This window comes from Phoxinus phoxinus (assembly GCF_949152265.1).
Source record: "Phoxinus phoxinus genome assembly, chromosome: 16".
Taxonomy (NCBI): domain Eukaryota; kingdom Metazoa; phylum Chordata; class Actinopteri; order Cypriniformes; family Leuciscidae; genus Phoxinus; species Phoxinus phoxinus.
In genome coordinates this window covers 20,306,638-20,332,599 of record NC_136891.1, presented here as the reverse complement: position 1 = coordinate 20,332,599, position 25,962 = coordinate 20,306,638, and the positions used below count along the sequence as shown (strand labels likewise).

Here is a 25,962-nt window from a genome sequence, read left to right as displayed (position 1 = left end):
TACGTTTTATCTAATGAAACGGTAAAATGCTCATGAAGTGACTCTGAGCAGCGTGTCTGCACCATGATTCACACAGAGACACACAGAATGCAGGATTCATATTTACGGTAAATGGTCTTCTTGCAGCTTAATATTCACAGACATTAGTCCATATCGCAATTTGATTGAAGTGTCTTGACCTACTTTGATTTATTCATCCAAGATTTGACAAATTCTGTGACATTGCACGTTATACATAAAATTTAATTTTTATGACTGAATTCCGTAAATTTTTGTATCGCGGAAATCATAGGGCCCTACATGATGTAGGAAAAAAAAGACACATTGGCTTTCTGGATTGCAGCAACATTATCATTACAGATATTTTGCACAATTTCCCAGGAAGTGACGATTTTGTACTCTTGAACATGTGGAAACAATGCTTTATTCGCATTTGTTTTATGCAATATTCCAATTTTGCAACTATGAATGGAAACATATCACCAGACTATAATGTATGCTACTATTCATAAGTTCGAAGTCAGTAAGATTTGTAATGTTTTTGAAAGAAGTCTCTTATGTTCAGACCAAGGCTAGATTAATCTGATTAAAAAATACAACAAAAGCAGTAATTGTGAAATATTATTACAAATTTAAAAAAACTGTTTTGTTTTTTAATCTACTTTAATAGTAGTGAATGTAATTTACTTTAATGTAACTTACTTTTGTTCAATTTAATTCACCCTTGTTGAATTTTTTTTTTTTTACCAAATCTTTGAATGGTAGTGTACATTTGCACAGTGTGTGTAAGGTGTCACCTGGTATCCTTGCAGGAAGGGGTCCAGAGCTGCACACAGGAAAGCAAGGGTGCTGTGACCGCTCGCTGACATCACGATCTCATGCTCCAATACCTGCAACACTCCACGCTTCATGAGCAAATAACACGCTTCTTCAAAGTCCTACAAAAACACACACACACACACACACACACACACACACACACACACACACACACACACACACACACACACACACACACACACACACACACACACACACACACACACACACACACACACACACACACACACACACGTCTTAGAAACACTTAGAAAGGACTAGAAGTGAGATGTACATAATTTGATTTAGTTTCACATCAGAAAGCAACGATTTGGTTTTTAAAGGATTCCTAATGTTCAAACTCAAATTTAATGTGCCCGAACCTGAACCGAGTCCCCAGGGCAAAGGATAAATTCGTTGGAGAACATGTTCCTCAGAAAACTGAAACAGCTGTAGATGTCATCTAGAACAGAAATTACTCTATGATTACACAAATCAAGAGTAAAACAAGTAAAGACATGTATGCAATTGATATCTCTCACACCTTTTCTATTGGAGTTTGCGCTTTGCATGGCCACCGCTAACAGAGCCGGTCTCAGAAACACGTGGAGGATCTGGTTCCTGTAGGAGGCGCAAGAGAGCACAACGACGGCTCGGTGAAACACGGCTTCCTCTGGTGTGGTCTCGGCCCCCAGCGCCTCCGTGACGCTCAGCTGAACGTGTCCCGCGGACACAGTCAACAGGTGTCTGTGCAGAGCTAAACTACAGCTGATGACTTCACTGCAGGACGCGTGATCTACAGAGAGACAGAGAGATCATATTATTGAGGATTGTTCAAATTAAGGCCAAGTAAGCTGCCATAAAGCTATTGGATTTCTCTGCAATGAATTATTCATTGAGCGCATTTCCTTTATCTAAGCAGATTCTGCATATCCTTGAGATATGCATGATCATTTTTGCCATTCTAAGAAAATATGAAGAATATGATATATGATAATCGGATACCATTTCAGGCGGCTAAACTATCAAATTTAGAGATCTTTATTCAATGATACAAATAGTTTGGCTGTACGTAATCAAATATTTGAAATTATTTCATTTAGGACTTTTGGTTAACAATCAAAGAGAACATTTATTCAATGTCATTTGTATATACTGTTGTTGATTGTTAATTCATGTTTGTTTATAATGCAACAACTAATGTTCGTTTATAGCATGTAAGAATTTATTTGTTCTGTTGAACATAAAAGAAGATATTTTGAAGAATGTTGGTGACTAAACAGTTGTGACTTCCATAATATGAAAAAAAATACTATGGAAGTCAATGGTGCCCCACAATTTTAGTCACCAACATTCTTCAAAATATATTATTTATTTTGTGTTCAACAGAACAAAGAAATTCATACATGTTTGGGACAACTTGAGAGTGAGTAAATGATGACAGAATTTTTGGGAGAACTATTCTTTTAAGGGCCCTATTTTAATGATCTAAGCGCATGGTCTAAAGTGCACGGCACAAGTGCAGTTATGGCGTGTCCGAATCCACTTTTGCTAGTTTAACGATGGAAAAATGTTCGGCGCACCCGGCGCATGGTTTAAAAGGGTTGTCCCAATTCTCTTAATGAGGAATGTGTGTGTTTTGGGCTTAACGTGGAATAAACTAACCAACCAGAGTCTCATCTCCCTCTCCTTTTAAAAGCCAGTTGTGCTCGTGCCATGGCGGAATTTGCTCTTTAAATAAAATAAAAAATACTGCGCCTGTTACAACCAGTTGCAGAGATGGAGGAAGCCGTATCTACGTGCATCAGCTTTATTAAAGGGGTGGTATAATGCCTTTTTCACAAGATGTAAAATAAGTCTTTGATGTCCCCAGAGTGTGTATGTGAAGGTTTACACTCGCGATCAGTACTGAACACGCACTTTTGCCGGTACAACTTAAATATTATTATTATTATCATAAACTTTTCATTAACTTCGGTAGGCTATACAACAAGGGAATTGTAATTGGCTGCTTTTTCTGCAGAGAGCAGATTTTTATTATTATTTATTTTTATACCGTGTATTCTCTGTGTAAATTCATGCACCGAACCGTGACGTACCGTTTCGGTTCAATGCGAATACATGTACCGTTCCACCCCTAGTGCAAATGCATTTGCTATTTAAACAACGTGGCACAGGACGTGAAAATGATAACTGCGTCGGGCTGAAACTAGCAAAGAACACTTGTGTCGCGCCTGGCGCTGCATTGCCCCGCCGGTATAATAGGGCCCTAAGTGTCAGACTCAAAAAACTCTGAATCGCTTTCAAACATCCCATGAACCTCTCCAACGCATTCTCATCCTAGGGCGTCATATACTGACACTTTTGACATTTCGTCAACATCCAACGCACATGGCACCGTTTAGCGTCAATATGACACGCACAGAGCTTTGTTCGGTTATGGTTGGGTTTAGGTCTGGGGTAGGGTTAGGGTTAGACCGCTAGGAGGTGCCTTCTGGCCCATATCTATCTGCGTCTCATATTGACGCTAAAGGGTGCCATGTGCGTTGGATGTAGACGATATGTCAAAAGCGTCAGTATTAGACGCCTTGGGATGAGATCGGGCTGACCTCTCACACCAGCTTTGGCAAATCCAGTGATTAGTCTCTTACCAGGCCAGTCCAAGAACGCTCCAAACGCCAGTGCCAGGTGCCTAAGCCAGTCGGTCTGCTCCGTGAGAGAGGAGAGGTCCAGGCCATCCGGGTTTTGCACAAGCAGCGTGGCGATGAGAACCCAGGGCTTCAGAACCATGTTCTCCTCCTGCATGCGGACCAGACGGAACGCAGCGTCGTTCAGAAACTCGTGATTGTCTGTGCTGGGTTTCTGAGGAATGTACCTGATAAAATAAAATAAAAACACTTAAGTCAGTCGTGAGGTTCAACATTATATTTCACTTTGTACAGAGAAGGTCAAATGGTTAGTTTAAATGTTTGTACATACATAGTACGGTAGTTAAAGACACCTAATATAAAGTGGGACCCAAACTCTAATTTTTTATTAACATAATGTACTGTGACATCATTAAACAAGAATCAGAAAACTCTGCATGCCATTGTGTAAGGCAAGCAAATCACACTATGTGTCTGCTAGCATGCTTTGTGTGAATAATGTTGACCTTTAGTGAAAAACTTTGTCTGATTGCAGGTGTCATACCTTGGCAGCAGGTTGTACTGACAGCGGTTTATCTTTCCCTCTGCAAGACTGCGCAAAGATACAGGATGACCAAAGTACACATGCATACTGCCAAAGTCCTCGCTCAAGACCTGTCGGGCCTTCAACAAACCCTGAGAGTCAACAAAAACAGAACAATTAACTCTCTGAGGTCTGTCTTTCCAGTAATATGTCTGAATGTTCCAAAAAAAAAAAAAAATCCAGTAAAACACAAGCATACATTTACAAACATTGAGTGAGAATTTATGCCTGAAACACAAACAGAATATTTGCTAAAGTGGTGAGAAAAATAAACTTTATTCAACATAATATATTCTACAAAAAGACTTATCTTTTTGCATAAATATATATAGGTATTTAAATATATAGATATATACATTTTGCTTTAGGATTTTTTGAGTACCGGTATATATATATATCTCCATCCATTTGTACACTATATGAGAAATATTAAAATGATTTATTCTTTCTAGGTACATATTTAAAAAATGTACACACCATTCAAAAGTTTGGAATCAGTACGTTATTTTTTTTAAATAAATTAATACTCAATAAATGTATTCAAGTATGAATTAAATCGATCAAAAGACTTACATTGTTACAAACAAAAAAAATTTTTTACTTTCCATTCATCAACGAATCTAAAACCAAATGTGTCAATTTTTCCTCAAAAATATTAGGCAGCACAATAGTTTTCAACATAATAACAGTAAATGTTTCTTGAGCAGAAAATCAGGATATTATATAAATTATATATATTTCTGAAGAATCATGTGACACTGCAGACTGGAGTAATGATGCTGAAAATTCAGCTTTGATCACAGGAATAAATTACATTTTAAAATATATTAAAGGGGTGGTTGAATATAATTTCACTGTTCTAACTTTAGTTAGTAAGGTTGCTGTTTGAGCATAAACAACATCTGCAAAGTTACAACGCTCAAAGTTCAAAGCAAAGGTAGATATTTTCAAGGACTACAACAAACGGCTGGTAAGGACTACACGACATTCCTCAAGGGTTAATGACATCACAAACCCTAAAATTTACATAAACTCCGCCCCGGGAACACGATTTATAGATTATCATGACAGAATGTGCTAATCAATGACTAGAAGATTGTTCTTAAATCTCTACATCTTTCTGACTTCGGTTTGAACAATTGTCAGTGCAAAAAAGGTGGCAGGTAAAAGTGGCAGGTAAAAGGACACGAGCTCTTGAAGCTCCCCTCTGTGACGGGAGCAGCAGCTCATTTGCATTTAAAGGGACAGACATAACACGGTGCGTTTTTGCTCACCCTTTAAAAAAAGACAACTTAAACATGCTATATAAAAATATATGTGGGGTATTTTGAGCTAAAACTTCACATACACACTCTGGGGACATCAAAGACTTATTTTAAATCTTGTGAAAAGGGCATTATACAACCCCGTCAAAATAGTTTATTTTAAATTGTAACTATATTTCACAAAATTTATGTTTTTACTGTATTTATCACTTTTTATCAAATAAATGCAGGCTTGGTGAGCATAAGAGACTTCTTTCAAAAACATTAAAAAGTCTTAACCGATCCCAAACTTTTAAACAATGGTGTATGTGTTGATAAAATAAAAATAATGATGCATGAATGCGTAGAAGAAGGCCACGCGTACCGAGGTCGACTCTTTGGGCTTCGGGACGCCAAGCAGCTCACGGGCGTACAGAGATTCCTCCAGAATTCTCTCGTAGCTGATGCTGACAGGAACCAGGTTCACGTCGAATAGCTCTCCTTTAAAAAAAGGCTCCATCACAATATTCAACAACCCTGAGGGAGAAGAAGAAATGAAAGAGTGTGGGAGATGAAGCTGACACAAAACGGTGTTCAAAAGAGGTGGACCATTTTGTTTCTCTCATTCATCTAAATTTGCTTTTGTTCGGTTTGATTGATGAGCTGCCACCGTCGGGCTCTCCAGGTTTCAAGCTGTCGTTTTGAACCTTTGTGCCATAAATTAGTCAGGGGCGCCATTTCATTCTGGGACTATGATTCAATTGAGAAAATCCTGTGAAATTTCATTTAGCTGGCATCTCACTTTCTGTGAACAAGCAATACAGACCCCAAAAAAAATGTTTCCTGTCACCTTGAATTTATTTGTGCAGCAATAAAAAAAGGCAGAAAAGTGGGGAAAAGCCTTGACGCTGCACAATACATGCAGAAGTCAGCAAAGAGCTTTTATCAAAATGAAACACACAAAAAAATGTCCCAGCAGCACAGCCTGCCTGTTTTTGAAATTGTATAAAGATGTTACAAATTAATAATCGATGTATAATTACCCGTCTTTGGTGTAAGAGATTTGCACGTCCTGCTTCTTGTTCCTTCCAGGAAGAACTCAATTGGGGCATAACCATTCTGAATAAACAACATATAACAGGTTAATACTTTTCAACAATGTATATTTTCAACTGTCAAGAATGGAAGTATACATTAAATGGTTATTTCACCCAAGACTGATAATTTTCCCATAATTTACTCACCCTCAAGCCATCCTAGGTGTACAGTACATGACTTTCTTCTTTGAGCCAAACACAATCTGCGTTATATATAAAAAAATACCCTGGCTCTTTCAAGCTTTAATGGGAGTGAATAGAGCCTGACATTTTGAAGTCGAGAAAAGCGCATCTATCCATCATAAACGTAATCAATACGGCTCCAGAGGTTAATAAAGGCCTTCTGAAGCGCAGTTTTGGGTCAGAGGTCACTCTTCCGCCAGAACTAGACTTGCGTACGGCCGTTACCGGAAGGCAGTGATTATAGTTTATAAAGTTATAAATATATATATTTTTCTTACAAAAACCCATCGCTTTTCTTACAAAAACCCATCGGCCTTTATTAACCCTTTGGAGCCGTATGGATTACTTTTATGATGGATGGATGCACTTTGTTGGATTTCTAAACCTGAGGCTCTACTCACTCGCATTATAAAGCTTGGAAGAGACAGATTGTTTTTTAATATAACTCAGATTGTGTTTGGCTAAAAGAAGAAAGTCATATACACATAGGATTGCTTAAATAATGGGATTATTTTTGGGTAAACTATTCCTTTAAATAGTCAGTTCCAAACCTACTTACAGTATCAACCTGTTTGAACTGAGTATGGATCAAAGGTAAAATGCCCTTCCAGTTACATGTTTATAAGAGGGTTAAGAGCAGTTTGAAAAGTAGGGCTGTGCGATTAATAAAAATTGAGTTTAGATTTCGGCTTCCAACAATTATGAATATATGATAATAGAAATAAAACAATTATTGTGCCCAACTGCAGAGGTGCACTTTTTCTCCTATTAAAAGCCAAAATTTCATGCAAATTAGTAAAGTAATGTAATGCGACTTTCCTAAAATAGGACGTGCTTGATATTAAAAAGTTATTAAAAGAGCACAGACACGCTAAGTGAACTTTGAGCTTCGGTTGTGCGTCTAAGCCGTCAAAAAGGCCTTCACACAAAAATATGTCAAAATGACCGGCTTGGCGAGCTATCACTCAAACCCAGTTGTTTATGTCTTAGGTGAATGCAAACGAAAAGAACATTGAATCAGTATATTAGATCCGTGCATTCGTTCTTAAAGAGACAGCAGCCTAATATTCCAGTCTAATGTCAATCAAACAACAAAAGACACATAAAAAAATTAATAAATTACTCACTGCACTTGACTGAATAACGTTTGTAGCGTTAATAAGAACTAGGGATGCTCATATTGACCGTTTAACCATTAACCGAAAGTAAACATTTTGACCGATTAATACGATCAGTTAAACGGTTTAAAGGTAAAAAAATAAATATATATTTGTAGCTTTTTTTTGTTGTTGTTTGTTTGCTGCATGGTTAAAAAATAAAATGGTATATAGCCTATATTTGTTAACTCACGCCTCACGGGGTGCGTCGGCACGCGCAACCGCACGCGCCTAAAGACATATTTCGCTGAGCAAGCTAAATGAAGTAAGCAAAAAGAAGTAGCCTACTGTGTGGGACCACTTGACAGAAAGGGCGACGAAGTTATTTGCAAAATATGCTACGCGGTTATTAAAATAAAGCAGTAGTGCAAGTACAACGCAATAGGCTATCAATTGCGAAGCAAACATCCACAACAAGCAAATGAAAGGTGCTTTCCGAAGTTGGCCACTCTAGCGATACGTTATCTCTGTATTCCCGGGACATCTGTGCCACCGGAGACCCAGACTAACCCCACATCATGTAGACATGTAGTAACTTATTTTTTTAAATAAGAACTAGACAAGCTGTGGATTGAGGTAGGCCTGCTATTTTTATTTGATGAAAAAACGTAGTCTGATGGGAAAAAACCCTGTTTTTAAAAAGCTTCAACCTGATTCAGTGTTTTCTTCTTGTCATCTTAATTTGTTAATTATTTAAGTTTAAAAAATATATTTAGTGTAGGCCTATTTTAGTTTTTATTTATATATTATTTCATTCTGTTTTTCTCTGTTGTCACTGTCAGAAATGCTGCAGGTGCGTGATCATTGGATGTGGATCCAGGTTCTGTTGTTGATCTGTTCTGCATGCTGCTGTTTGCACGTTAAAATAAACACGTGATCATTTTTTTTTTATTTTTTTTATGGGTCACAGACCCTCGTTAATTTTATTTTTATTTAATGCCAATTCAATATTATAATCTTATCAGTTAACGGTTAATAATCGGAAAATTAACCGAAATGAGCATCCCTAATAAGAACTAAAGCAAGTTTAAGTAGTGAAGACTATGCTGTGTTTTATTTTACATTTTATTATTCAATATCTATACTAGGCTGTTAACTGAATACACATAGTCTTGCATAATAAAAAAAAAATCTCTATTGTATTTGTAATTTGCTTTATTGATTTTATTGTAATACTGACTGTTTAATTATTTTCAATCATTTTTTGAGGACTTTTTTTACTTACTTTACTTACAATCAGCTGTGGTATCGCAATTGGAATCGAGAATTGTAAAATTACAGCTATCTATAATCTACATTTCCAGCATTTACACTTGATATATATTGCTATCATTAAATAAATTACTCATATAAGGTTTTGGACATATGGCCCATTACAATATTGACCAAAATAATCCTGATTTTATTTTGCTATAATCAAGCAGGCCTTTAAGCAGTTAAAAGCCTTACATCCACTACAATATGAAGCCTATATTTCATCCTATATATATTAAGGACAGTCTAATTCCCTGATTTGCTCATTTGTTCAGTTGTTTGGATGAAGGGTCTTACCCTCAGCATGGTCTTCACATACTCAGAAAACACAGCCCAGTAAAGTTTATCTCCTCCAAACGACCGACGGATGAAAAACGCTCCCGACATACGCAGCATCTCACCAATAAACTTCATGCTCATAAAATCTGCAGGAAACATCATGACATTAGTAAACACTACATGTAATGAAAATATTGTAATATGAAATCAACTTTTAATCATTTTACTGTAAAAACCATGTTAGATGAAAATATTAAATAACTTTTTATAGAAGAATGCAAACAGCATATTTCAGTTTTTTTTTTCATTATAAGTAATATATTTAAAGAAAATATATGTTAAACTTATGTTAAATCTGTATTGTAAAAAGCCCTATTTAAATAAAGGTGTCTTGACTTGACAATGAACTGAAAGCTCGCATTCAGATCTGCCAACTGATGGATTGACGCAAGATTCCGGCCTACATTTTTTGGATAATAAAAAAATAATAATAATTAAATTAAATTTCCATTCAGATTTACTTTACAATATGCAAGAAAATATATGTCTCCACTTTCATTACATCCAAATTATATCATTTTTGTCTGACAATACAACAAGAATAAAGTTGTTTTCTTTTTTTCAGCATTCAAGCACAACCTTACATGGCTTCAGGTTTTTAAGCGATCTATTTGTACAGTGTGAGTTAGTAACCTTGCTGAAATCTCACATTGTATGCCCTCCTTAAGCCTTGTCAGTGAAACCGGGGGAAAACATTTGTGTACAGTGTTGGATCACTGCTTGACGTCCAATGGACAATTTACAAAACAAGTGAGCCACCTGGATCTAGGTTGTACTCTTTTGGAATGTACACTGATTTTAATGAAACAAGTCTGGAAAATCATTAAGCTTGTCAAAAGGGGTGGAGTCTCTTTGATTGCCTGCTCTAGAAAAAGGCACAGCAGAAGACCAACAGGTATTCTGGAGGTTTCAGAGTTTTTCAGCAATGGGAGTGATGGTTTTCAGTCTTTCTGGATTGTTGCTGCTTACAGCAATTGACTTGTGTTTTGCACAGTGGTCAGGATTTCAACAAGGCCAGGATCCAGTAAGATTTCAGCAGCAGCCACCAGATTTAGTGTCTCAGCAAGCTCTCCAAGGCCCACAGGTATCAGCATCTTTTAAGCTTCAAAGGCCTGCAATGAACTCTGTTGAAGCTGATCCATGGAATCTTCTTCAAGAGCCTGGGAATACTCAGTCCAAACAACTAATGCAGGGTCCTGTTGTGCCTTTGACGTGGCGTTTTCCAGTAATGCCAGAAGAACCCCAACAGCCAGATGTACCTTTTGAGCTGCGTGTACCTATAGCTACTGAGAGTATTGCAGCACAATGTGGGGAGAACTTTGTTCATGTGGAGGTTAAGGAGGATTTATTTGGGACTGGTCAGCTGGTGAATCCTTCATTCCTCACTTTAGGAGGCTGTGCAGCTGTAGGGGAGGATCCAGAAGCTCAAGTCCTTATCTTTGAATATGAGCTCCAGACATGTGGCAGCTCTCTGACGGTAAGTGGCTGCTAATGGGTCAACCCTAGAAACCGTAAAAGTCAGGTTTGTCCAGTAACCTGCTACTTGTGCTGCTTTCAGATGACTGAAGATGAGCTTGTTTACACCTTCACCCTCCTCTACACTCCTGAGGCTTTAGTAGGAACTCCCATTGTAAGGGCTGATGCAGCAGCTGTTGGAGTTGAGTGTCATTATTCAAGGTAAAAAAAAAACTTGTCAAAGCAATTTGGCCAAAGGTTACATACTACTTAATCTTGTTTTACTTCTTCCACTAGGTTGCAAAATGTAAGCAGCAATGTGCTGATGCCCAGCTGGGTTCCTTTTGCTGATACAAAAGTTGGAGAGGAAGTTCTGGTGTTTTCCTTGAAGCTCATGACTGGTAATATGTAATGTTAGAATTTCAGAAAGTGGTTAGGGAATGTTGCCAACGTGAGTTTAATTTCAGATGACTGGATGTTTGAGAGGCCATCCAATCAGTACTTCCTAGGGCAGTTCCTGAACCTTGAAGCTTCTGTGAAGCAGTACAACCACATCCCTCTCCGTATCTTTGTGGGAGACTGTGTGGCTACTGCAGTCCCTGATGTGAACTCTTCTCCAAGATATTCCTTTATTGAGAACTATGGGTTAGTAGGGAATCTCTCCTTAAACGCCGATTTGCAAATAGTCCCTAAAGTGTTAACACCAACCCCACCCCCACTGCCCTCTCTTCAGGTGCCTGGTTGATGGAAAGCTCACAGGCTCCACTTCCAGTTTCATGCGCAGGGTTCAGAATGACAAGTTGCAGTTTCAGTTGGAGGCTTTCAGGTTCCTGCAAGCTGATAGTGGCATGGTATGCATTTTGGGTTGTAGTTCTGTGGGTGAGTTCTCTTATTGGTCATGTTTAACTGTGTCCTCCTCTTTAGGTGTACATCACCTGTGCTCTAAAGGCTGTCATGGCCTCAACCCAGACAAGTCCAGAGAACAAGGCTTGCTCCTTCAATAATGGGTACTGCTTTTTTTTTTTTTTTAAGACCTGTGAGTTGTTAAACATGGTTAACCAGTTTTCTTTCCTGTCTATAGATGGACTTCTGTAGATGACAATGACCAGGTGTGCATGTGCTGTGACTCCACATGTGGTTCCAGCAGAAAAGGACGAGCACTACCTGATTCAGGTAATGTATGAAGTCTTGGTATTGCTCTTGTGGAAGGACTTTCAATTTCTCATCTAGTCTTCGTCTTTTTCAGGCCTGGTATCAGAAGGGAAAACAACCATCGGCCCCATTGTGATCGCTTACTGATGCATTGTGAATGGCGAGAAGTGCCAATAAAAGTCTTTATATATTAATAGTGACCTTACTTGTCTTTTTGTATTGTAAAAGCATTTTGGTCCACCAGAAAATTGCTTTACTAGTTAATTTTTTCCTGTGCCAAGTGCAGGAATGCAAACATTTTCACTGGCAAGGAACTGGTGTGCACGCTTGCAGTTGTAAGCATACTTAACCCTTTGGGGACGAATTGGGCGGTACCGCCCAAAATGGCATACTTTTACAAATGTGCAATTATCTTCAAAACTATTAATGATAGAGAGGTGCGGTCTTTTTTGCCGTCTTCCTCAGATTCCGCTGAAAACAGTGATATCCCGTTTGTATTATACAGACACTTCGCTGTTGCGCAATACCACTGCATAAAAAGGCCAATGAAATCGATGTTGTTAGGCAAATTCCACCAATGGAAAAATTGCTGCTGGGAGGATTTTTTTTTTTTACCCAGAGGAAGGTTACCATGACGTATTCTAGCCAATCAGAGGACTCTGTAGCCTTCAACATGTACAAACAAACAGCGTCATGTGGACGGAGAATGAGACAGATAGCAAACAGAGCGGAGTATTACAGAGCGCACAGAGATCTATATAAGAGAGAGACAGAATAACTTAAAGCATTATTATTGTATTGTTTTAGCACTTTTATGATGGCAAGCAGTAAGATTTACGGCAGAACAAGCTCTGGAACAATTACTGGAAAGTAAATCTGCCAGGTTGTGAGTGTGTCTGTTCTTCAGAGCAAGCAGGTCTCATTTAGTTCGAAGCAGACCGCTTTTTCACGCCTGGGACTGTTTGTAAAAAAAGTTCCTTATTTCATTGTTCTTAACACATTTGATTGAACAATTACAAATGGCTGTCAAGCAAAGGGTTTAACAAATATTTTTTTGGTTCAAAAACTGTTCACTATTGTTGTGTGAGGTGTGATTTTCAGTAATAAATGACAAAAATCTAATTTTCGTTTTTGAAATTCTCTCGATTATTGTACATTTTTCACTCATACTTCCTTTATAAACACATTACATGCATGCTTATGTTAGCTTAGGGTCTTCTGAATCCATAGATACCAAACACATGGTGTTCCATCTCCATTACATATGGTTTATAAGCCCAAATGTAAAAATAGAGAAAACGGACCAAAAAGGGCTTAGTCCCCAGAGGGTTAAGTCAAAAGCCTGCGTGTCCTACCTTTTACGCATGTTTGGGAAAGAAGAGAACCAACCGTGCACAGCACTTGGGACGGCTGGCATAAAAAGTTACAAGACCATCATTTTGTGGTAAGAAAGGGGTCTGAATAATTTTGGAAAAGCATGAGTCTACTCGTATTCATATAACAGCTAGACTAAATATAGTTTTCAGACTGATACAATTCAGCAGTGTGACAACTCTGAAGATACTGTTATGTTCAACATGGATACAAACGATTGCAATTTTGATGACTATCCTGTTCGTACCCACCCATTCCAGCTGCAATCACGGGCAGGGGGAGGTCGTACATGTAGAGTAAGTATGACATCATCAGGAAGTCCATGTAACTACGGTGGCTGGGCAGAAGAACCACCGGGTGCTCCTGTACAGCCTGCTGGAGCTAGAGAGAGAAAACATGACAAATTGACTATTTACATGGTATATTCATTAAAACAAATGGCAGGACATCATGATTTTTTTTGGTGGCTGCATTTATTTGATCAATGTCATTTATTTGTGTGATTACAAAGAAAAAAATTAAAATATATTGATTGTATGTATAAATATATATGAATAGTTTATTCTAAAAAGATTTAAATCTTCTATTTCAAAGAAATGCTGTTCTTTTGAACTTTCAATTCTTCAAATAATCCTGAACAAAGTACCATGGTTTCCCCAAAAATATCTCAAGCAGCACAATTGTTTTCAACTGTGATAATAATAAGAGCATCAAATCAGCATATTAGACTGATTTCTGTAGAATCATGTGACACTGAAGACTGGAGTAATGATGCTGAAAATATAGCTTTGATCATTCACAGGAATACATATATTTTTGTAATTATATTCAAATATAAAAGAGTATTTCAAAGTGTAATAATCCTTTACAATATTACCTTTTTTTACTGTAATTTTAATAAAATAAATACAGCCTTGGCAAAAATAAGAGACTTCATTAAAGAAAAGAAAATTCTGAACTGATACTGAAGGAAGCTATCAGCTAAACTGACCTGTAAAGATAATATTATTCATATGATAAGCACATTTAAAAAGACAAAAAAAGAGATCATCATACTAATGAGAGGAATGTCATAAGGAATTTAAGCCCCTCTAAATCCCTGTAACCTTCAAACATTAACGCTGATGATTTCGTTTAGAACATGGTTCAGCAACATTACTGACTCTAGTACGGTAGTCAGCTAACAGTGTTTGTGAATGTGAATGATTCACACATTTGTGTTGGGGACAGTAAAGAGTCACTCACTCTCTGGATGCCCTCCTCATTGACACACACGCTGCGGAAGAGTCTCTTGAAGGCTTTGCTGAGCATGAAGGCGAAGAAACGTACGGTGCTGAGCTGAAGTCGGTGTGCCATCTCGTCCAGAATCAGAGACGCTTCCTCCGTCACACACTCACTACTGTCTCCTGATTCTGATGAAACCTACACACAATTCAGTAGCCATTAAAACACCCAGGGTTTGATCTGTATTTTTTCCAAACAATACACATGCTGCTGTAATGAACATGGCACCTAATGACTACTTTACTGTTTTTACTCCTCGTCATTTTGCTTTACTTGATGTTTGATTCATCGCTAGTTCCCTCCTACGTCATACTCCAGGGTTCCCACTCGCATTTAGGCACATGCGCACTCCTCAAATATACGTCAAAATATATAGATTAAAATGTGTATATTTAACCCTCTGATGCTATTTGGTCATTATTGACCAAATATTTGTTTTTTATTCTTCAGAATGGTACGAAACTTGGTAAAGGTTTTGGCACTTGCTGTGTGAACACAAAAACACTCATAAAAAGTTACTTTCACTTGCATTCGCGGTCAAAAATGGGCGCTTTGAAAATAATGGAAGACAAATTGAATCTAGTGGAAACTTTTGGTACTGAGCACAATCAAAGTCTTACTGAAAGCAAAAGTTTTTTTAGATATCAATCTCAAATTTGGACGCAGCCTGTTTAGATTTATGGCTTTACAGATTTAAAGTAAAATGTGTTTTGGAAAATATACATTCAATTTATATATATATTTTTGTGCATTTTTCATGAAAATACATGTAAATGTAAAAAAAATTTTTTTTACTTTTTTCACTTCAGCAATAATCCGCCAAGTGTCATCTTTAGAGTATATAGAGCAATCATTTAATTAAAAAAAAAAAAAAAATCTGTAATTTTTGACAGTTAAATAAAATTAATCTATGGTTTCAGGAAACGCCAAAAAGTTCAACTATGTTGGTAACGACGGAATTCGCGAACATAATTGGCTAACGATGCTTTAGGAAACCGAACCCAGAGCATTACAGACAGACTGGGTGCAGCAACATGAAAAATAGTGTGTTTTGAACATTCAAGCATGAAAACCTATTCAACTAGACCCCAATAACAAAACCAAGACTTTGTAAAAGTGCATAATAGGTCCTTTTTAAAAGCATAAGTAAGTTATTGCATGAAAATATGGCATTGAGGGAATGGTGGTTCTCTGTACCTGTTTAATGACATACTGCAGGTGGTCCGACTGCAGGACTATAGTCTTCAGCATGCTGGCTTTGCAGGGCACTAGTCCTTTATAAAGTGAGGGAGTGTAACATCTCAGTGCGTATCTCAGATCACTGGAACGCCGCAATTCCTCCAGGACGTCTTCAAAATCATCCCGCTTCTTCAGCATCCGCTGCCTAGACTGTATGGAGACAGAAAACATGTTTGCTTATTAAGTGATAAGATGATGGAGATAATTTTTATACAGTTTAAGGGCTTTTTTTTATTACAATTACATAAAAAAAAATGAAAAATAACATTACAAGGACCAATATTCTTGTATTCTCATGTTCTTCAAAACCTTTTGATTTGCTTATGCTTAAATGCTTTTAATTAATTAATATATATATGTTTGCTGTACACATAAATATTATGTTTGCTGTAAACTGTAAACTAAAAAATAACTAAATTCAAATTGCCCAGAGTGAGCATATCTGTAATCTGTCCGAAACTGTTTATAATATATATGAAAATAAATTATAATTCATGAAATAATTTGGATTTGTACAAAATTCCTTTTTATTCATTTGTGTTATTTCATTGCTTTAATGACTTTCTAAAATGCAGTTCATTAGTAAAGAATTAATAGGTATGTCCATTAATTTGTAAACAACGTTTAAAAAAAACTTAAAACTAATTAATAGATTAAAATAGCTTTATCTTAAACATACATATAATTATTAATGTTATACTTAATACAATTCCACCATATTAAATATAAAGTTGGACATTTTCTTGTAGAATAGGGCTATCATTTTAAAAACCAATAACTTATGTGCACTGGACGTACTTAATGTATCCTTTAAGGGAAAGTACAGGAAGCCTTATGATAAGATTCACACTGCAAGTGTTGCAAGCATACTTTGTCAGAAAGCATGCAAAGAAAAAATGCTCTAAAACACTTACCGAATACAGTGTTCTAGACGCCATTTCCATTCAGTCTCAATCACAGCATGAGTATAGTAGATCAAGTGAGTTCTGTGTGAGAAAGTTTGTATCAAGGTTGATCGCTCGTGTCACAGAAATGTCTCATTCCTGTCATAGAAATACAAGAACACACAGCTGGAATGACAAGCGCGTATGAAACAACAGTTACCGGGTGGGCGGGGTTTGGCGGAACGGCTGACAGATTGGGATTGGTCAAAATACTAGTTGTATTTATTATTATTATTATTATTATTATGTGTGCTGCTCTACGCTAGTTGTTTAATGCCATTCGTGATATTTCCCTATTACGCCACAGACTTTACTGAGCTGTCCTAAAAAAAAACTCTATGTAAACAAAAACGAATCGAAAACTGATTGGCTAAACTAACGGATTCAGCCAATCAGGAACGACTTCTACCTGTCAATCATTTTGTGAGCTTGAGTTTGCTTGATTACGGTTAACTGATCAGTTTTTGGAGGGCGAGCTTTTTAGAGAAAGAGAGATTTGGTAAATAAATATGGCTGAAATTTGCTAAACGGATGCAATATCTTATAACACCTGTAACATTTCGCAGTATATATAATGGAATGATAACACGTGGTACCGTTTACTTTTCCCAGCGCTATCCGGATAGGCCAATCACTGACGTTTGTGATTACTAGATTGCTGTTTTCATTTAATCTCTTTAAAACAATCTGCACGAAATTGTATTACATGAAGCTTTAGATTTAAAAGAGTATACTTCGTATCGTACAACTGTCTCCATTATGACAAAACCGCCGAGAGATTATAATGCGGTTGAATGGAGGTCTGTCTCTCTGAACCTCAACGCGCCGCCTGGAGGAAAACAGGGGGTTTCATTTCGACAGTTTTGAGATTTTCCTCCTTCTAATGGGCGGTGTCAGAATTCAGATTGTGTTACTTCCGGGACGTAGAACGGATTGACGGAAAGCAAAGAAGGACATTTCGCGAGTATGATGCACACACGTGAAACACACGAAAGCAAGGCGTTCTGTTAAAAACGTGTTTTATTTTGCATCAAAATGAGCGTAGCAAGTGGTCAACACGGCGGAGAGGTGGATGATGATCTTTTTTTCCTCGACCAAGTTCTGGACAAATTGTATGATTTCGGTAAGAGTGATTTTTTTTAATAACAGGCTAACAACAACACATTTAAGTTACAGCTGATGATGATTAACGCCATCAATACCGCCAAAATTGTATACCCTATGTAAAGTTAACCCTATGTCGTGTGTTTACATTTACTACTGTGTGTGTGTGTGTGTGTGTGTGTGTGTGTGTGTGTGTGTGTGTGTGTGTGTGTGTGTGTGTGTGTGTGTGTGTGTGTGTGTGTGTGTGTGTGTGTGTGTGTGTGTGTGGACACAGTATATCCCTAAAATGTGCTGAAACAATACTTAGTATCCAACGATAAACAGTTCAAACAATAGTAATCCTAACAGTATAAATCCTAACAGTATATTGCCTTTAGCAAGTGGCAATTAAAAATATTTTATTTCTGTAAATTATTTGCACAAAATGTTAATTGTTATTAATTACATCTAGTTTAGACATGCATTGCATTGTGGGATACGGTACACTGCATAATATAGTCAATTAGTCATACAATCAAAGTATGCCAATGACAGTCTATGAAGTAAAATACTGGTTATTGTATTTGATGTCATTTTTCATGTTTAGGTGATGGACAACACAGACGACTGAAGAAGTCTCAGAAAAGGAAGAAGAACTTTGCTAAAGATGAGAAAGATGCTGAGGAAAACACTGATACTGTCAAACACGACACGGACTCAGAGCAGCCCATGACAAACTCAACAGTATGTGAAAGCTTGCCATCTGGAGCTAAACAATCTAATGTGGAGGTTGTTACATTTATTGATCCTCGGAGGAAGAAACAATTATCAAAGGCTGTTGAACTAGTGAAGAAGGTAAGAGGAACATGAAGAAGTCTATATACATGAATAACTCTATATTCTATATTGTCTGCATCTGAAATCAAATACTCTTTGTCTTGAGTAGGTACTTATTTTGAATAAGTAATTACTTCACAACCACAAAAAAAAGTATGTTCTATATAGTATGAGTGTGTGTGCAGTATGAATTTAATCTGGACGGACTACATTCGCCTTGTTGTCATTATCACGTTACCTACCAGTGTCAGTTGCGTCGCTTCACTGCCAATCATAAATCCTCTCCCGTGGCCTCATGGATAGTAAAGTGTCCATCACCGGGGACTTTTGAACAACTCTTTTATGAGAACTGTGAATTCGGACATACTTATTTTGTCACATACTGTTTTTCACCTACTATATAGCAGGGAAGAATGCGATTTCGGATGCAGCCATAGTGTTGCAGTGATGACGTATTATTTTAGGCCAACCTGGAAGTTATCATCTTTCCTTCACAAGATACCAGAAATGTCCTACTTCACAATTCTGAAGTCATGATTACGAGCTCGTCGCATTTTAGTGCTTTATTTTTCAGAAAGAACAGGAATCATGGAGGACACCAGGTTTATTCTTGCCTATTTATTGGGAAAATCTTATCAAAGCCAAAATTATATTTAGCGTCCGTCCCATTCATTGACAACCATAAAAACATTCACCACGCTATCAATAGTCATCTTGCCGACGATTCTGGAATTTCGGTCAAAAATTCAGGCTATTTTCACTGTGTATAAAACATACAATATTCTTTAAATGATTATTCATATGTGTAAATATTATGCACTACTTTAATGACAATGCTATGTAGCTGTAATGAAAAAACTGATAAACATTACCAGTCACAGAACAGCAGCCAGCAATTGTTTATGGCCTGCCCAGCTCAGGAACTTGGGGATCAAAATTATTCCTAAGCTTCCCCAGTGGTAAATACGACTTGAGAGGCCATTCATGTCTGATTATTTTTAACTAGGAAACTTGTATTTATGATAATTCCGATAGCATGTGAGGACAGCATTAGCATCACTCTTCTACCCCTGACAAAAAGGCAATAGGATTTGTCCATTTGCTTTTGGATTATTGCTGAAAATAAGCTCTGTGACCAACAACAGCTTATGATTCGATTAATCAAGATTACCTTCACAAAGGATCTTATGAATTTTTAAGCCTAAATACAATCACCAAAAGGAAAAAGCTAATACGTAGGCTATAAACGAACTACGCCACAGTCACATGACTTCAACATCATCACCATCATTCAGGCCTGGCAACTTTATTGCAAAATGTTTTCCCTGAGAGTTTGATTTAAAATAGTTGCAAAAGTGCAATTCAAAACGGCACAAGGTTTTTCAAGTTTACCTGTTCGGCGTGATGAAGTTTAATGTCCCCAACAACCTCTGTAGTCACATTTAGCCTTTAGCCACTTGTTAGCAACCGCCTTTTACAAGACAAGTAAAAGCTTTCAAAAATCACAAGGGGGAATTACTGCTGTATTTTGTCATAGAATAAAATGTGAAACGAGAATATTGTGTGTTCACCAAATACCTTATTTTAGGCATTTAAGCAAAAAAGCCATTAAAATTCCCGTTGACTTTTTGTCTTTTGTCTATACACCACATGTCACATTGTTAAGAGCCCTAGTGAAAAATGTGTCCCTGGTGAAAGATCTACACTAATAATTTATGATACTAAATAAAGGTAATAAAGAAAAGGTAACTTTTTATTTTCGTTTCCCCTCAGAGTTGTGAGATATAAACTTAGAATTGCGAGATCATAATTACTTTTGTATCTTTCCGTGGCAGAAACAAATAAAACAGAATTGCGAGATGTAGACTTGCAATCACGAGTTTATATAAGTTATTATGAGTCACAAGTCTCATTTTTTTTTTTTTTTTTTTGGCGGAAACAAGCTTTCCATAAGTTACGACATCTTCCAGCAGGAGCTAACTGCTGTCGAACCTTGATCTCCTGAGTAAATCCATGTCTAGTGCCCATGGGGAATTCAAAGTCTTTGTGTTTTAAGAATATGTGCATGAAAGAGTGAATGAACTCTACAAAAAGTTACAGCTGACTGCAACTGCATTCACTTCTTATCTGTTTTCATCCATGTTTATCCTCAGGCTCTTCCTGATGTCAAAGAAAAGAAGAAAAAAGTCCCAGATGAGAAACTAACGATAGAAAAGGTGAGATTATTGCTTTTTTATTAAATGTTATTGATCTTAATGTGAACAACTCATCCATGCATACTTTTTTTTTTTTTTTTTTTACCTCAATGTCATAACTTGATCTGCTAGTAAAACTACAGACTTGGTGAGGATACCGGACTCCTCCAATCATTTAGTCCGCTTAAACCCCGCCCCTTTCTTTCTATTGACTGGATGGAATGAACCAAGTCTCCACCATTTCTTGATATTAATAACGTCTTTTTATTTCACTTGGTTGTCACAATAGGGAAGAAAATATCTGTAGCTATGTCCGTTTCATCACGACTTCAATGCATCATGGTACTAAAAAATAGGCAACTTAATTTATCATGAAATTTCCTTGAATCCTGCACAGACAATTCAGTCCCTTTGGCATTTCACTGAAGTCTTTGGGTCTGTCCCAATAACTACATTTGTGGTCTTTTCTCTTGACCACTTGTCTACTTGCATGACGTATTTCCTGTATTTGGCACAAGTGTTCCAGTGGGCAAGAAGTCTGAAAGTGTGTAGAACATTTGGTTACCCGATGAGAGACACATCATAGTATTTACAGAGCTATATTTACACATTATATTTACAATATTTTGCACTTCAATTCAAACTTTACTAAATGTCTTTTCATTAGGCCCTATGTATCACGCAACACAATTTTCAAAATTGTGTGAAAAATGAGTGAAATGTAGAATATATATATAGTTAGAATTCATTCGATACCGAAAAGTATCAACAAATAGTTGAAAACCATTTTAAAATGATTTGTTCTCAGTCTTCTTCTGTATATGGTTCCAAATCAGTAACTTCTCATTTGCAGTATGATGAGCCAGTTATTTCTTCAATGTCCCATAAACTCGTGTCACGCGTGTCGTCCACAGACCCGGCTTGAGGTTCACAGGTTTGGACTGTCAGGGTACGAGAGGCAGCAGCAGAGGCTCTTTGAGCAGGACAGAGCCATCATGCTGGGAGCCAGAGTAAGTTCAACACACATCCAATAATCAGGCCTGAAACACACTTAAAGCCCTTCTATCTGCTTTGTGTCAGCATTGCCACAAGGGGTGCTATAGCATGCCAACGAATCTCACACAGAACCTTAGGCCGCTTTTACATTACAAGAGACCCAATTCTGATTTTTTTTTTCTTAAAGCTACACTGTGTAATTTAAGTTTATTCTTAGCAAAAAACACTGTTCTTTCAAAAATTATATGTGCTCATTAATGTGTAATTACTTCCACCAACTAATCAAATATTCTCATAAGCGGAGAATCTGCCATTCAGAATACACACGAGCGAGTCGCTCGAATGGCGGCAGCCATGTCAGGGAACTACACTAACCTTTTCCACTGGTGGCACTTGCGCTACTAACTTTTTCAGTTACTGGCGCAAAACATGATTTGGTCGCACAAATTATTTATAGTAAGCCGCTCTGGATAATAATGAACAATAATGAAACTGTATTGCATACAGATGTGCTTTTTATTTTACTTGCCATCTTTTAAACCACATGCCTTCTTGTTTTCTTTAACAGTGGTTGGGATAGATTTAATGCAATAGAAAATACAGTACACAATAATGTGCTAAATGAATTTCTTTTGGATTTCAACATGCTATGGTTGGCACAGATGGGCAGACTCCTGAACTCTTAAGGAAAAATAAAATAAATATAATCCATAAAATAATATAATAATAATATATTTTCAACAGCTATTGACTATTCGGTATTAAAGATACAAAAAAAAACAATGCATGTCCACTTCACAATTAAGTGAAATATAATAAGCCACAAATAAGGTTATATTATAAGCTACATTGAACTTAATTATCAATTCAGATTCCTCACTTGCTCGGTTTGCTTGACGCCGAAATGCAGTGGGGAGTGCTGCTGCCTCACGGGATAGGCTATGTACCCGTCTCTACACTTCGGGTGCTTCATACTGTCATTGTGAAGCTTCAATTTACATGAAGCTGCGCTTACATGGACACTTATAATCGGATTGACGGCTCAATCGGACTAAAAAAATCTTCATGTAAACACCTTAATCGATTGGATTGAGCTCGATCCGAATGAAATTTCGATCGGATTGAGAGGGGTGGTTTATTCCTTTTGTAATGCAATCGAGAGAACATTTAAACACTTGATCAGATTGAAAACCGAAACTGAAAGGACTGCGCATGTACAATGACGTATGACGCACGGAACAAGCTGTTCTTCCTGTTGAAAGTGTCATATAAATGAGTGTCCCGTCATTCTAAAATTCTCATTTTGTACTGCTGTGACATATAAATTTCCCCCTGGGGATTAATAAAGTAAATCAAATCAAATCAAAATTTCACTCAGCGTCTGTGAAGTGAAGCAGGACCACGTCTCACCAGTCCTTGTTTTGGATTCTCATCCACAGACGACTGGTTTTGGCCGCGGGGAGGGGCATTTTTACTGCGTGATAAATATAAGCAGCACGGCAAAATGGTTCAATGCTCATTGTTTCCAAATCATGACCAGAGACGGATTAATATTACGTCTGCTGTTTAAAACAAATAAAGAGCCAATAGAGGAGAATAGTTATGCGCGAACAGCGTGAAACTTGTGACATATAAACGCGCACATCAACCCGATTACTTTATAAGTCGCGGGGCTGAAGCCAACTTTGTGTTGAATGCTCAGAGCACGTTATAAAACGTATTCTTAAAATACACATTTCTGTTTTAATAAATGCTCATGGTAAATCATAGCATATTGCCTAAAACATAAGGTAGGTACAAAAATAATCAGTGATACATTTGCGACCCATTAAAAATTAGGGTCGCAATGGCATTTCAAAAGGTCGCATATGCGACCATTTTGGTCGCAGTGTAGTTCCCTGCATGTTGCGCCTCCATCTTGAAAATACATTAGCCAAAGAGGGACATACCTGTGGAAATTCAAGCTTCGCCTTTCGCGTTTTTACACTCAGTGGCACCGTGACGAATGCGAGGGGGAGATTACTCGCGACTGCCGGGAGATTTGAAATAATACAGCCACCATAGGATTTAAAACTCCCTCGGAATGGGAGGAGCTAGAAAGTATTATTCAGTTGGTAGTCATATACAATTTCACCGCTAGATGGGAGTAAATCCTACACAGTGTTGCTTTAAAGGTGAATTATGCAGGTTTTTTACCTTAACTGAACAGCTTCAGAGTCATTGGAATGATTATAATACTTTTTTCGGGACTGTGAGCGGAAAAACCACCCTTGCAACTTTGGGCCGGCGGGCCCCCCAAAAAGAGTTGATGGACCCCATTGACTTCCATAGTATTGACACCCCCATACTATAGAAGTCAATGGGGTCCATCTACTGTTTGAACAAACATTCTTCAAAATATCTTCTTTTGTGTTCAGCAGAAGAAAGAAACTCATACAGGTTTGGAACAAGTAAATTAATTTTCATTTTTGGGTAAACTGTTTGTTTGTTTGTTTTTCTCCTATAGCCCCCTAAAAGGCAGTATGTTAACTACAAAGTGTATCAAGAAAACATAAAAGAACGGAAGATGAAAGAGAAAGAGGAAGCAAAATCCGTAAGTTCAACATTTCAATTTAAATGGTTGTTATGTGATTACTTTTTAAAACACTTGACTTCTTCTGCAGCGTGTACAATCGCTCTGCTAACTTTCCTTCTGTGGGTCTTTTGACAGGAATCGCAGAACAAAAGAAGGAAAGAAGGACAACCAAGGTTTGTGTTGAAATCCACGTGGGGAACTTTTTCGCCATCTTGTAAAACTCAAAATTGAGACAATTTGTATTTAAATGACTGGATTATCCCCACAAACTTTAGCTGAGCACTGATAACTGTGTCAAGATTAGTGTTGCTCATTTATTTATTTTTTTCACTTCCCAGGACTGAGAGAAGTAAATCCTCCTCTAGCGGAGAGCTTGGTGGACAAGTCGGACGCTTCAGAAATGGAATGCTGGTCTTGAGCTCCAAAGACATCCAGAAATATAAAGTTAAAGTAAAAAAAGTAACAGAAGATGATTAGCAACAGAAAACCCAAGCACATTCAAATGCAAGAGCATTTATATTTGTATGGAATATCACACTTTGTCTGAACTAGAATAAAAATCGTACTTTACCTCAGTCATTATACGCACACATTTACATGTCCTTGTTGTTTATTTTCTGGTTTCTTCACTTTTGTGTAACTCATCTTTCACTGTTTGTGCTAAGGACATAAATGGCACTACTTATGCAGCTTTTAGAGGTGTACTTATACTTTTCTTCATGATTAGACATATTTTTGGTATGTGAGCCTTATCTATAGACCCAAACCACCCAACCCACAACATCTGAAAGAGTACCGATCCTCCTGATCATAACACAGGCGACGAAGCAGCATATGTACAATAACGTATCAACATTAAACAGCATTTAAATCAAAACTCTAACATTACTGAATGAAATGTCGACCAATAGGACTTAGGACATAGACCCCTAAATGTCGAGCTATAGGACTGAAGCTTTGGGGGTGTTGATTGACTCTTATCTTTGTTTTGATCCTCGTTCTGAATCCGATCCAGATGTAGTCCTCGTCAAAAACGTGTTTTGCTCAAAATGTTACTTTTTTTAATTAAACTTTTTAAATTGTTGATAAAAAAAAGAATGAGGCTAGAATAAAACAGGTTTTTGTTTAAAAACAGAGGGTCTGTTCTTTCTTTTTATATGTTGCATGTTTAGATATTACTACAACAAAATATAAAGGGGGCCATGAAACTTGTGAAAATTATCAAAAATGTAGGTGGTTGGCAACTTTGAGTTAAACACCTTCGCCACCCTGAACAGCCTAGCATCATAGGAAAGTGTAAAAGAGTTTTAATAATAATAAATAATGCTGAAACACTGATTTTTGGAGTTTAATCCATCTGTGTGGCATAAACATGACCCGACGGCTGTAAGACAATTTTAAGTTGTGTGAAAAAGAAATCCCAGATGAGACTCTGAATAAAGACACATGGATCTGTCATCACAGTTTTGTTTATTAAAAGGGAAAGATGCTGTTTTTCTTCCAC

At 37.2% G+C, this 25,962-nt stretch overlaps 4 protein-coding genes across 6 annotated transcripts in view; 3 read left to right on the top strand and 1 right to left on the bottom strand.

Moving 5' to 3' along the window:
* gnpat (glyceronephosphate O-acyltransferase) overlaps nucleotides 1-17,640 on the bottom strand; it is a 24,864-nt gene extending 7,224 nt beyond the window's left edge. The window contains exons 1-13 of one of the 3 annotated variants that reach the window (XM_079639093.1): nucleotides 17,507-17,640; nucleotides 16,743-16,814; nucleotides 15,787-15,978; nucleotides 14,551-14,727; nucleotides 13,557-13,686; nucleotides 9,283-9,410; nucleotides 6,338-6,413; nucleotides 5,680-5,831; nucleotides 4,012-4,142; nucleotides 3,471-3,694; nucleotides 1,364-1,615; nucleotides 1,203-1,282; nucleotides 798-938 (exon numbers count right to left, since the gene is read on the bottom strand). In XM_079639093.1, coding sequence (XP_079495219.1) covers nucleotides 798-938; nucleotides 1,203-1,282; nucleotides 1,364-1,615; nucleotides 3,471-3,694; nucleotides 4,012-4,142; nucleotides 5,680-5,831; nucleotides 6,338-6,413; nucleotides 9,283-9,410; nucleotides 13,557-13,686; nucleotides 14,551-14,727; nucleotides 15,787-15,978; nucleotides 16,743-16,772 — 1,713 coding nt within the window. In that variant the 5' untranslated portion in view covers nucleotides 16,773-16,814; nucleotides 17,507-17,640. Of the gene's footprint in view, nucleotides 1-797; nucleotides 939-1,202; nucleotides 1,283-1,363; nucleotides 1,616-3,470; nucleotides 3,695-4,011; nucleotides 4,143-5,679; nucleotides 5,832-6,337; nucleotides 6,414-9,282; nucleotides 9,411-13,556; nucleotides 13,687-14,550; nucleotides 14,728-15,786; nucleotides 15,979-16,742; nucleotides 16,815-17,368; nucleotides 17,438-17,506 lie in introns of those variants that run through there. The other 2 variants (XM_079639095.1, XM_079639094.1) reach the window with 2 other exon arrangements.
* The window catches only part of selenol (selenoprotein L), a 193,465-nt gene that overhangs the window by 42,630 nt on the left and 124,873 nt on the right, over nucleotides 1-25,962 (top strand). The gene's annotated exons all lie outside the window — the stretch shown is intronic.
* Nucleotides 10,193-12,327, top strand: LOC307012436 (zona pellucida sperm-binding protein 3-like). Its single transcript, XM_079639098.1, has 8 exons — nucleotides 10,193-10,801; nucleotides 10,883-11,001; nucleotides 11,077-11,180; nucleotides 11,247-11,424; nucleotides 11,513-11,630; nucleotides 11,704-11,786; nucleotides 11,861-11,952; nucleotides 12,026-12,327. Exons 1-8 carry the CDS (start codon nucleotides 10,250-10,252, stop codon nucleotides 12,076-12,078), a joined length of 1,299 nt encoding a protein of 432 aa, XP_079495224.1. The 5' UTR covers nucleotides 10,193-10,249; the 3' UTR covers nucleotides 12,079-12,327.
* fsaf1 (40S small subunit processome assembly factor 1) lies at nucleotides 17,173-25,962 on the top strand. Its single transcript, XM_079639111.1, has 7 exons — nucleotides 17,173-17,895; nucleotides 18,463-18,710; nucleotides 20,846-20,908; nucleotides 21,802-21,897; nucleotides 24,390-24,476; nucleotides 24,594-24,631; nucleotides 24,797-25,962. Exons 1-7 carry the CDS (start codon nucleotides 17,808-17,810, stop codon nucleotides 24,933-24,935), a joined length of 759 nt encoding a protein of 252 aa, XP_079495237.1. The 5' UTR covers nucleotides 17,173-17,807; the 3' UTR covers nucleotides 24,936-25,962.

Bases quoted from the DNA above. Each gene is read 5' to 3' on its own strand.
- fsaf1 (XM_079639111.1), top strand. From the start codon at position 17,808: ATGAGCGTAGCAAGTGGTCAACACGGCGGAGAGGTGGATGATGATCTT. The intron at 18,711-20,845 runs GTAAGAGGAACA...GTTTATCCTCAG, and splicing joins CTGTTGAACTAGTGAAGAAG to GCTCTTCCTGATGTCAAAGA. The intron at 20,909-21,801 runs GTGAGATTATTG...TGTCGTCCACAG, and splicing joins AGAAACTAACGATAGAAAAG to ACCCGGCTTGAGGTTCACAG.
- LOC307012436 (XM_079639098.1), top strand. From the start codon at position 10,250: ATGGGAGTGATGGTTTTCAGTCTTTCTGGATTGTTGCTGCTTACAGCA. The intron at 11,002-11,076 runs GTAAAAAAAAAA...TTCTTCCACTAG, and splicing joins GTTGAGTGTCATTATTCAAG to GTTGCAAAATGTAAGCAGCA. The intron at 11,787-11,860 runs GTACTGCTTTTT...TCCTGTCTATAG, and splicing joins GCTTGCTCCTTCAATAATGG to ATGGACTTCTGTAGATGACA.